The 11,878-nt window shown below is 47.2% G+C and overlaps 1 protein-coding gene across 1 annotated transcript; it reads left to right on the top strand.

Moving 5' to 3' along the window:
* Positions 1–2,477: 2,477 nt before the first annotated feature.
* LOC149372490 (iripin-2-like) lies at positions 2,478–5,754 on the top strand. The gene is made up of 3 exons (XM_089586493.1): positions 2,478–2,714; positions 3,946–4,812; positions 5,047–5,754. Exons 2-3 carry the CDS (start codon positions 3,956–3,958, stop codon positions 5,366–5,368), a joined length of 1,179 nt encoding a protein of 392 aa, XP_089442619.1. The 5' UTR covers positions 2,478–2,714; positions 3,946–3,955; the 3' UTR covers positions 5,369–5,754.
* The last annotated feature ends 6,124 nt before the right edge of the window (positions 5,755–11,878 follow it).

Raw genomic sequence — 11,878 nt, 5'->3', positions numbered from 1 at the left:
ATAAAAATAAGAAACTAAACAAAAATAAAAATATGATGTGAAAATAAAAATAAAACAATAAAATTAAGAAAAGGGGCAAAAAATAAAAACAAAATATGAAAAATAAAAAGTAAATAAAAACAAACAGTGGCCAGGAAACGCTTTCGCCTTGCAGCATTTTAGAGAGCCAAAGTGCCCCCTGAATTTTTGTTCTTCCACTCTGCGCGCACGTAGGCCGCAGAGACACCTTGCTCGCAATGATGGTATGAACAGAGAGAAATGCTGGTTGCAGAAAGAGGACGAGTTACTCTCATCTCTTGCTTGGAGCAATTTGCACACAACGAGTGCGAGTTATTCTGAGCTTAATCCTCGGGACAAGGACCGAAGAACTCAGAAAGCATTTAGTGACGCTTGTAATTTTTGGCTTTTGGCTAAAAGAGCTTTATTTATCTATTTAACAATACTGTCAACCCTCGTGCGAGGGTCCTTACAGAGCGGGTATAAAAATTTCATAGAAAAACAGCAGTATTCACAAGCATTGAATACACCAGCATGAAACGGTACATCATTCAGTCAAGCACCAAATGCCACTTTCAAGCAGGTGGTGATCCAGAGATCGTTCGAATTGATGCACATCACTCTGTTCCACAACACTCATTGGCAAATCATTCCACTTTCAACGGCATGAGGGAAGAATGAATCTTTGAAAGTTTCACTACGGGCGTTGTACGGCTGAATTATCCGACTATGATTTGTTCTAGAACTGCGTTTGCCTGGCGCTTAAAACCACTGTGCGATAATGAAAAGTACCAAGCAATTTGTGACCAGAAATCTGGTTCAGCTGAGACAGTCGCGAAGAGATTTTCTTGAAAAAGATGCCGTTTGGCGGGCTGCGTGAGTTTGCTAGTTCCGAATCGATCTCGCTTTTTCTAGGGCCATAGGAAAGCAATACAGGTTGTTGGAAGACTCAGCAAACCGCTTTTGTGAACTTCCTGATTTCTTGTATACTCTTCTATATAACTAGATAGAAATTTATGAAAAAGAAGCTAAGGAAGGAACACAAGAACTCACTTGGCGATACTTATTCTCAAATGCGAAGAGTACAGTAGAAGCTTAGGGATTAGATGTACTACGTTGATGGCCTGTTGGGGTGTCAGTGTGCATGCAGCGGAAGGGAAGCGGCGCCAGGGCAAGAGGGAGTCATGTGGCGAAATGAGGTTTTTTAAATTTGTTTTGCTAGGCTGGTCGTAGTCGGCACCACAGTTACGAGATGGGTAAGAGATGTTTTCGTCTCCAGTCAATGTATCCAGCCTGGTTAAGAATTTCAACACCGAGACAGTGCATGCAGTGCACAGATCCTGTACTTGGTGAGCATATAATATTCGCATTAAACGAGTCACGGTAAGGTTAACAGACACGTCAAATAATTTAAAAGCAAGGTTAAAATAATCCTACTCGGTTACCCTTACCGCAGCAGCCGTGGCCACACATTTTGTTGGTAAACGTCAAGATAATGACACATTCATCCGTTACATCTACAGCGTGAAAAGGTGGAAACGTACTTTCAGAGCACTGCCTAGGTCCATGTGACGCTGGCATGACACGCCGTTTGCTCTTGAAAATGTACTACGGATTCCCATCGCGCTGTAGATCACACCCCTAAAGAGAAAGAATAGAGAATAAAAATTTGTTCTCAGCACTAAAGTTATACTTTTCGTCTTCTCCCAAGCAGCAGAAGGTCTTTAATTTTTAGTTGCATTGCGGTGGTAGTCAAGAATGTGACACCTATCACGAACGAGTAATGCTTACAAGAGCTTCCACATTTCCATCTCAACAAGGGGCCATCTGCACATATCAATACCGCTGGAGTCCAAACAGAACTGACGTAGTGTGTTGTCTTACGTTGATTTGTGACACCATAAGGCCCACAAATTTGGCTCCTGGACCACACTCGCTTTGTAAATGCAGTTCCTTCTCCCTCGTCCTTTTAACTGCCTTATACCTTAATTTTACGACGTGGTTCAAGCGTTCACCTAACATTGAGAGTCACTGCGCCATTCTTTACACCCTAACCTAACCACGACGAATTCTAATTGGCAGTCCGGAGCATATTTTCTTGTTCCCCGAACTAAAACTCGTATCTCGGTGCGCGGTTTCAGTTCATATCCAGGGTTCAAATCGTGTCTAAGAAGCAACTCGCTCCGAGGTGGGCGTAGCCAAGTGCAGCGCTCTTCGTGCGTCTCATTCGTCGATTTCCGTTTTCAACACCACGGTCGACATTTTGCTCCCTCGAAGAATCTGGGCGACACTCCCGATCGCCGGTCGCAATTCACCAATATCTAACGTAATCTAATCTAGGCAGGCGTCGCTGCCGATATCGTTCCTCCTTGCTTAGGATGGTGAAATAGGGTTGCACTGAACTGCAAGAGGAAGTTCAAACCGGCGCGTAGAGATAATGCGGAGCTCTTCTTCCCAGCCAGCTTCTTTGGTTTCAGCGGGCTGCGGAGATAGAACGCGGTGGAGGTTGCTAAATGCTTTCCATGGGCTTCCAGTCTACTGCAACCCACAGGAGACCTCTTCTGAGGAGTATAAAGCCCGTCTCGAGCGTGTTCTGTGAGGACTAAACTGGTGTTTCGGCGCCACGTCACCTCCTCGACTGAACGAAAAGCCTCGAAGTCCTCTGAGCGCAGTTTCACCTCCCTCTGCTTCGTTCGTGGGCAAGTGAAAGACTTTAGGTGCGTATGCCCTTACCTTCCCGTACTTTAGTTCTCTTATACCTCTATACTCTCTCACAATTTTTTTCGCACTGAGGTGAAAGCTACATCTTACAGCAGTGAATAAGGCAGAAACTATATTGCAAAGCACGCGGCACGGAATGACGGCGCTTGACTGTCTCAAGACAACCTCCTTGACAATTGTGATATCCCGTAGAATTAAATTAGATGTGGCACAGCATCAAGCAAAGTCGTAGCACACAATGTGCCTCTGATTTGCTGGCGCCCGCTTTATCGTCTACACAGTGCCGAGAAATCGCGACACCGTGTGCATTCTACGCAGGCATTGAAGCCGATATCGCATTTTGGTATACCCATTGCGGTACCACTGGCTGAGAAAGAATTTCTGTTAGGGGCTGACATTTAAAAAACAGGGGCTGCAGAAAAAAAAAAGAAACTTGGAAAGCAGCAGTGCACTAAAACCACCGGGGGAACAATACCAGCCTGCTTAGAAGTGTGCATAAAGTGGTGAGCTGAAGGTTTAGTTGCGTGCACGAACACTGGAATTCATCACGCATTAGCGTATCGGTGATATGCACAATCTTGATATCTGCTATACTGACCTCTTCCTATGCAAAACCGCCCGTCTCAGTGGAACGCCTCAAATGCGGCTAATAAGCGATATACATGCAGCAAGTAACACCTGTTTCAGGCAGCCTTGCACTTAGAAACTTCATCATTTAGAGTGCTGGTACTCTATGCCCATGTGGCGTGTGGTGGCCAGCTGCGCTGTGCTCAAATGCATGACTTATTAGCGACTATCATCAAAACAAAGAGATGTGTATTAAAAAACCTCGAACGCTTTCGGTGACCTCTGCAGAGCAAAAACAATAAACGCAAATCATACTGCCAATTATGCATAGACAATGCTCTCGTTCAATTTCTCGAGTTGCGAATCTAGTTATACTGAGAGTGCGCTCAGTTGGTAAATGCTCGCTGTTTACTAGAGCCAGGGAACAATAAATAACATTGAATAGAGAATACCTTGCGTTTAGTGTTCTGCCTTCTTCGCCTGTCCCTGTTCGCAGGCGCTGGCAAGCATTGCAGATGACTGTGCAATCTTAGAGGGAAAAACAAGCTACTAGAATCGTAAATACCTGCAGCAGATCCGATGTCCAATTTAAAATAACACACGTGCTAGACCTCGATGCAAAAGCACTTACTTTTCTGCGTTCACGGTGCTTTCCTGCAGGGGGTCAACCATGAAGTCTCTCGTCTTCCTCACATGCCTCTTAGTCCTCAGCGTCGCCCAAGAGGAGCACAATGTGACCGACGCCAACAACCAGTTCGGCTTTCGGCTCCTCCAAAAGATCCCAACCTCGTCCGAGGAGAACCTCTTCTTCTCACCGTACAGTGTGTCGACAGCGATGGCCATGGCATACGTTGGCGCCAGAAACGAGACACAGAGGGATCTGCACGAGACTATGGGCTACGAGTCCGCGGGCCTGACGTCCGATCATGTGCACAGAGCCTACGCCCAGCACACACACCTGCTACGAGCACCGTCAAACTCTACAATCCGGGTCGCCAATGCAGCGGTTGTTCAAAATAACTACTCTGTGCTAACAGAGTATCTGGACGCACTGACTCAGTCCTTTGAGGCCGAAATCAGCTACGCTAGCTTGAGCGGTGAAGGCTCCTTGGACGACATAAACGATTGGGTGAAGAATAAGACAGAGGGAAAAATTGAGAAGCTGCTTAGCCAACCTCTCCCACCAGACACTAAGCTGGTCCTTCTCAATGCTATCTACTTCAAGGGATTGTGGGACGCACCCTTCCAGGCGACAGAGACGTCAAAGGCACCATTCTTCAACGCAGGAACACACAGTGTGGAGGTGGACACGATGCACGCACGCCTGCGACTCGGTTACGCTCAAGACGACGAGACCAACGCAGATGTCATCGACCTGCCATACGCCGGACTCGACTACAGCATGACCATATTGCTACCCCGAGAGAGAACAGGTGCTGACACCCTCCGGCAAAGTCTTACATGGCCAGTTTTCCGGCGCCTCCTGTCCAAACTTAACAGAAAAGTCGTTGATGTGGCGCTGCCAAAGTGAGTAGTCTTTCTACATCTGCACTTTTTCAATCTGCGTTTCTTTTCCTCGTCTCCGCATGCAATTTTAACACACTTGGTGATGTAAGAAGTGCGCTCAGTAGAGATAGGCCTATGCATGTTGCTCAGAACACTCAAAACGGGCGTTGCTCATATCCCGACAAAGGATAGAGGTAGTTGCCGGCCTCCTCCTGAACATTACGTTGTTTACGAGTCCTTTTTTTTTCCGACCAGGTTCAAGCTAGAAGGCGAATATAAGCTGAAGAGACCTCTGTCGGAGTTGGGAGCCTCGAAGGCCTTCGACGAACGCGACGCCGACTTTTCAGGGATCACGGGTTCTCGCGACCTGGTCATCTACGACGTCGTGCACAAGGCCGTTGTGGAGGTGAACGAAGCAGGCAGCGAGGCAGCGGGAGCCACCGCCGTCGTTTTTTTCACAAGGGCCGGGGTCTTCAGCACTCCTAATTCGTTCGTTGTCGACCACCCATTCTTGTTTTTCATCCGTAACAGGCACACGGGAGACATCCTTTTTGCGGGGCAAGTAAACCATCTTTAGAAAGAGTTGGCGGGGAACAGTTGTTTTAGTGCTTTCCTGATCTCACTCAATGCGAGCCAGGGACACGCCAGGCGTCTAACTGACGATATGAATTTGGAACGCCTGCTTCAGTAAGCAGATCAGGCAGACGCACCGCTTCTTTCCTGCAACTGAAAAATGTCGACTTATCCTGGCTTTTATAACCGAAAGAAGAGGCAATACCTTCTATATGAGCCCTTGTTACGTATGATTTCTTTTTATAAGTCTCCTGAAAAGCACAATAATATGAAAAAAATCCCTCAAAATGAAACACTGCTCAAAAAAGATTTGTGCACAAGGACGGCGTTCCAAATTCTGTGTGAGTCTCTTTTCTTCCAAAAATAAAACGCTTATTCGTCTTCCTTCAACCATGCGCTGTGTTCGTCTCTGTCTTAGTCCCGTCTTTCGTGCGCTGTGCCTTCAGTTTGAACCATACGCCGACTAGCCCAGACAAATACCTTACTGCAGAACAATAAAACCGAGTGAAAGAGTCAATAAACTATCCGTTCGGACATGCATATTTCATATGCACTCTACTGCTCACAAGTTGCACAAGTTGCCGCTGATGTCATATGGCTCTCCCGTGCCATCCTCCTAAAGCCTTCTTAGTTTTCTGTGAAAATACGCACAAATTAATGCACATCCTACTTGCCAGGCCTCTCCTGTTCAGACTTGATACAAAAGTTTAATTTACAATTTTTCGGCGCTGAAAAGTATAAGGTAGGAAAGGTACTCGGTAAAAGGAAACATTGTATCGCAAATGGAAGGCCACCTTGGGCGCATTCATTATTAGAGCATTGCATTAGGCGGATACACAGCAACAGAGTGGTGAGTTGTACTTTAGTCGTCACTCAGCTGCGGGTCCAGTGCTTCAGGTCTGCAACTGCGCAGTGACTGATTGGTTTACACTATCGCTGTGCTAAAACGACACCATTTTCACGACGTCCCGGAGGTGCAATTGGCTGCAATTTCTTTCTTCAAATTCTCGACAAGCTTCGCTCGGGACTATAAAGTTAGGGGGGGCATACATAAAGTAGGTAAACATAGCAGCAACACAAATGGTAAGCGAGTTACATGCATTGAAATAGCAGTAAGCTTTAAGGTGGCAGTTATAGTATCATCATCATCATCAGCCTAACTACGCTCACTGCAGGGCAAAGGCCTCTACCATGTCTCTCCAGTTAACCCTGTCCTTTGCCAGTTGCGGCCACCGTATCCCCGCAAACTCCTTAATCTCCTATCCTTAATCTCATCCGCCCACCTAACTTTCTGCCGCCCCCTGCTACGTACGGTTGCCTTCTCTTGGAATTCACTCCGTTACACTTAAGGACCAGCGGTTATCTTGCCTTCGCATTACATGCCCTGCCGAAGCCCACTTCTTCCTCTTGATTTCAACTAGGATATCATTAACGCGCGTCTCTCACCCACTCCGCCCTCTTCCGATCTCTTAACGTTACACCTATCATTTTTCTTTCAATAGCTCGCTGCGTTGTCCTTAACTTAAGCTGAACCCTCCTTGTTAGCCTCCACGTTTCTGCCCCATAGGTGAGTACCGCTAAGCTATTAGCACACCAAAAACTAAAAGGCCAATACACAAAACTGAAATTGTATATAGGATGTGTTGGAACTTCATGACCAAGAAATTCCCGTGAACGCCAACGTCCCGATACCACGTTTTGGTGTGCATCTGGTGCAGCAGGGCTCCTGCATGAGCACTGAAAGAGAGTCCCTTTCCCAACGCGGTCTTTTCTGGTCCGCTCTTTCATATCTTCACGCGACAGCAGGTGGGCCCTGTGATCTACCACAGCATAGTTTCCTTAGTCCTATCCACGAAATAAAAATATAGACCTCATGAGAATTCGGTTTGTATTCTAGTAGCAGCCATAATTCAACCGAAAGTTTAGTGCAATATAAATAATATTCGGAAAGTTTAGTACAGATTTTGTTGCAAAATGCGGAAGAATGTCGGATGTTAATAATGTGAGACTGGAAGTGGTATCAGTGACAACGTTAGAGGCATTAGAATCCCGAGCGACGATTGGGCGGAGCGGTCCTCCTCGTAGTATGCGCTTGAAAGACGTCTCAGTGACAGAACCGCCAAAGTAATTTCCGCAACAGCCCCTGCAACTTCAGCCTGGCTTGAAGCATCGATTGCTTCAGGGATTTCGCTTTCATGTACGTTTTGGAGCCGGACCTGAGAATTTTACTCTCGGCACGTGGCCACCCCCACCTGCTCTTCACAACCGCCAACTATGGCTTGCGCAACAGCACTACACAAAAGATTCATGCGTGTGGCAGAATATCTTCGGAGTCTTGCTGGCACATGCGTTGGATTTCAGTCAGAGTTCAGCCGGATGAGGGAGCTATTCGCATACTTGGACAATCACCTTCGAAGTTTACTGCATGAATTTTTTCACTCGGTCCCAGGATGGATGAGAATTGCGATTAAGTTGTGCGCCGTCATAAGTTGCAGTTTCCGTCCTCGCCCTATTGGGGGTCATTTATTCGCGACCCTGTGCGCTTCCAGGCCTCTTCTGCATACTGTAGGTAGGCCGCAACTTCCAGGCTCTTTCCGGCAAAGGTAAGTAACATAGCGCCAAGCATGACTTAAGCTTATTCCCTGTGGATGGGCATAAGTAGAGTCATCTGCGTAAGATAGGCGAGCAGCGTGAAACAGCACGATAGAAGCCCATCATTTGTGTTCGACATGAACGTGCAGCCGTTGCCCAAATTAAACAGCCCGATGAGTTTGGCTCTTGTAGCATTCCTGCAAGGGCTCAGTATCGAAGAGATAAGGGCAGCAGTTCCTGTCAACATCAAGACATTAAAGGTGCAGTGAAGAGGAATTTGAACTCATCTTTCTGCCGCGGGAGCTCAATCTACACGTTCCGAGCATTCTTAGAAACTTCGACTTATTGCCCTGTGTGGCCGATTTCCTTAATTAAATCGGATTAACGTACGGCTCCCGTCTTTTTTTTTATTATTCTCCCCGTATGGTGGGCGGAGTTGACCAATGCGGGGAGTGCCTTTCAGCCAGCTCCGTGGAGGCTTGCCGCTCTGCCATCCGCGGAGTAATACGTAGTAATATGCGAAAGCAAATAGACCGCACGTATTTTTATTCTGCGGACATGTGTTGTGGCTATGTTATCTGCGAATGAAACTATTTATTCACGGAAACCTAAAAAACAAAATAAAGCGAAAGCAAAGCCTCCATGGAGCTGGCTAAAAGGCACTCCACGCGTTGGTAGACTCCGCCCACAATACGGGGAAAATTTAAAAAAGAAAGGCGGGAGCCGGACGTTAATACGATTTAATTAGGGAAATTGGCCACACAGGGCAATAAGTCGAAGTTTCTAAGAATGCTCGGAACGCGTAGATCGAGTTCCCGCGGCAAAAATACTAGTTCAGATTCCTCTTCACTGCACCTTTAAGAGCGATCAGTGTGGCCCAGAAAGAGACCCCTTGGATTGTTTACTATTGACCAAGACTGTACATGGCAAGCATGTTGTGATATTCAAGCAAATTTTGTCGTCATTGGACTGGGGATAAAGACGGTTTTCTCCCAATCCCTGGTCGCAGTGCAGGATCGCTGAATTGTTAGCGCCGTACCCCTGTCCAGCAAGACACTATGCCACTACAGCTGTGCTACCACGGGGCAGACAAGCGTAGTGGGTCAAACAGCCGGTTGCATTAGCTATCTGCTCTGTACCAAGTGTCGACTTCGGGAGGCGGAAAAGTAAGTTCGTGGTAAGCACTGAAAAAGTATATCGATGAGTCAATCGTCTTGGGAAACGCTGTTGCTCTGGTTGGCGGAGTCTCTCGTCGTAGACAGCCTGACAGGTTTTGACGCAGAGTGTGACACTTGCGCGCAGACGGGGTCAGCAATACGATTCAATTTTGTGAACTGTCCGAAGGGCACACTTGCAACCAAGGCAGCCATCGATCGATTTTTTTTTTTCATTTTTTGAACGTTTGCAATGATGGTAGGAAGACAGGCAGATGCGAAGTTCTTCTAGTAAATTTGTAAATTGTGGGGTGTAACTTCAGGAAGCAACACATGGACTGCGAAGGACGCCGCAGAAGAGGGCTCAGGCATAATTTAGAGCATCCAGAGTTTTTATAATGTGCGCTAATATTGCACAGCAGGCTGGCGCCTTTTATCTTTCGGTTCATTTAAAATATAGCCGCCGCGGCCGGGATCGAGCCAGCCACCTTGGGAACAGAAGCAGAACGCCAGAGTCATTGAGCCACCACAGCCGGTGGCGAAGTCCTTTCTCACGAAGTCGTGCGCGCTAAACACTTGCACTAAACACTAAACACTTATCTTCCAATATAGAAATTTCAACAGGACATCTGCTAAAGAACTCTCATGCTCAAAATATGAACCCTCTTGAAAAATATGAAACCTGGCTTGCAGCATGTCATGCAGCAAAGTCTGGCCGAGCAGGTTGCGCGGTTGTCGGATTCTGGGTTTCCCCCGTCGGTTTTGCTTGCGGTGGGTGAATCACTGGGGAATAAGATGAAGAAACTGTCGGCTAAGTCTGCAAGTAGTCCATCGCAAGAGAACAGGAAGAAGATTGAAGTGCTTCCTTACTGCCACAAGACATCGCACGGTCTGAAAAAGGTGGCACAAAAATTCGGTGTCACTACGGTTTTTCCTGCCCCCCGGAAACTGTCTGGTTTGTGCGCCCATATTTCTGGTGGTCCGCAGAAAAAGGGGACCTGTAAAACCAAAAACCAGACGAGGTTCACTTCGTGTGAAGTAGGGGTGGTGTACTGCATCCCGTTGTCCTGTGGGAAAACCTACATCGGGCAAACCGGAGGGTGCATCAATGAACGTCTGAGGCAGCACCGAACAACGTTCAATTCAGGCACTGGAAGCAATTTAGCCTTGCATGTTAAGGTATGCAAAGGACGTTCTCCTTTGCTTCACCGCATGAGCATTATCGGTCGGGGGAGAACAAGACGTGAGCGTGAAATTCTTGAAGCGTTTTTAATCAGGAAAAACAAGGAGATGTGTGTCAGCGCGATCCCTCGGTTTTTGTCACGGATAAAGAATATAACTTTCTTTTATCTTAATACAGTCGTTCCCATCGTCCAGAGTGTGCGCTTGCGCAGGGAAACATTTAAATGTGGTGGTTTTTCTTGGAAATAAATCAGTTGCAAGTCCAGCGGTGTAGTGTGTGTACCTCCTTTTTCTTGTCCAGCGTCTGTGTTCCGCTGGTTCCACCCTGACAACATTATGAACCAACTAGCCCAGCAATTTACGCTCCCTCAAACAGCTTCTCGGACCGTTCGGACGGCGGTTCCGCGCCCAGTGGTGGTGGGTGCATTCAGGTATAGACGCAGCTATGGTCTTTAGCTCCGGGATGGGAAGTGTCTGCTGTGCGTGCCGGGATGCCAGTGTGCGCATACGTGTCCACCGCCCAACACCGCGGGAGCACCAGGCTATAGTGTTGCTAACGCTACGTCGTAATGGCAATACTTGTGCCGGGGCTCGTCGTCGCCGGGTCGTTTTGGCCATAGCGTGCAGTGTCCCCGTCCTGTGCGGACTTTCGTTCCTAGATTATGCCGCCTGATGCCTCAGGTCACATCTCCACTTTGGTTTTAATCTTCCTCCATCCCCTGAGGGTGGCAATTTTTTTACTATTCTCTGTTACTGTAATGTGTACTGTAACTGTACAATGCATCATGCGCACTGCCGTAAAATGTTTCCACAGTATCACTTCGGCTTTTGCTAAAAGGCCCCCACTCTGCAGTAGGTTCAAGAAAGGTTCCAACGAGAGCAGAGGACCCAGAAATATGCGCTCCTAAGCAATGTTTTAAAAAAATGTCGATAGTTTTCCTCAATAAGACCTAAATGGTTGTAAAATTAATTCCTATAGACTACCTTTAAAACCTCCCCGTGCGCTAGAACAACATTCCCTGAGCACCCCCTACCAATTCCTTGAAGGAATTAATAAATATTCCCATTGCGCCCGTAAACAACCTACCTGTGCAAGCATAAATTATTTGTGCTGTTTTTAAGGAATGATGTGAATTCCCAAAAGGGATCGCGCTAGAGGACAAGATATTTTATGCCTTTCTGGGAGTCTATCGGTAGCTTTATGTTTAATGTTTACTTCTAGACATAAAGAAGATAATCCGGGCTTGAGTGCCCCTGGGCGTGAAGAAGTCTTGCCTTGCTGGTACTCAGTGAATCTTAGCTGATAACGGTCGGAGAGGGGGCGGCACCTGGTGGTGATGCTAGGTTGCAGGTGCCAGGTCTCCGAATTTGCAACGATTTTACCATAAGGCAGCCAGGCAATCGGCAGGGCAGCGAATTGCTGCCCTTAATCCACGCTGGTGCCACTAGTAATAATCCGCTCTGCCCTAGTTTGATACTTCGGGGAAGTTTGAGGTCCTGTAAAAATGCTGCCTAAGTACCTTAACCACACGTCAATCGCAGGGCAAAGCAAGAAGTTCCTCTTCGTAGCGGTCTACGTCGACCCA

This window comes from Amblyomma mixtum, chromosome 1 (genome assembly GCF_055824585.1).
Source record: "Amblyomma mixtum isolate Tamu chromosome 1, ASM5582458v1, whole genome shotgun sequence".
NCBI lineage: Eukaryota > Metazoa > Arthropoda > Arachnida > Ixodida > Ixodidae > Amblyomma > Amblyomma mixtum.
The sequence above is the reverse complement of the archived record's forward strand: the minus strand, read 5'-3'. Positions and strand labels throughout refer to the sequence as shown.

What these genes read in the sequence shown, in the direction of transcription:
- LOC149372490 (XM_089586493.1), top strand. Translation starts at nt 3,956, where the DNA reads ATGAAGTCTCTCGTCTTCCTCACATGCCTCTTAGTCCTCAGCGTCGCC. An exon ending in GTTGATGTGGCGCTGCCAAA is followed by an intron (nt 4,813 to 5,046) that starts GTGAGTAGTCTT and finishes TTTTCCGACCAG; the next exon opens with GTTCAAGCTAGAAGGCGAAT.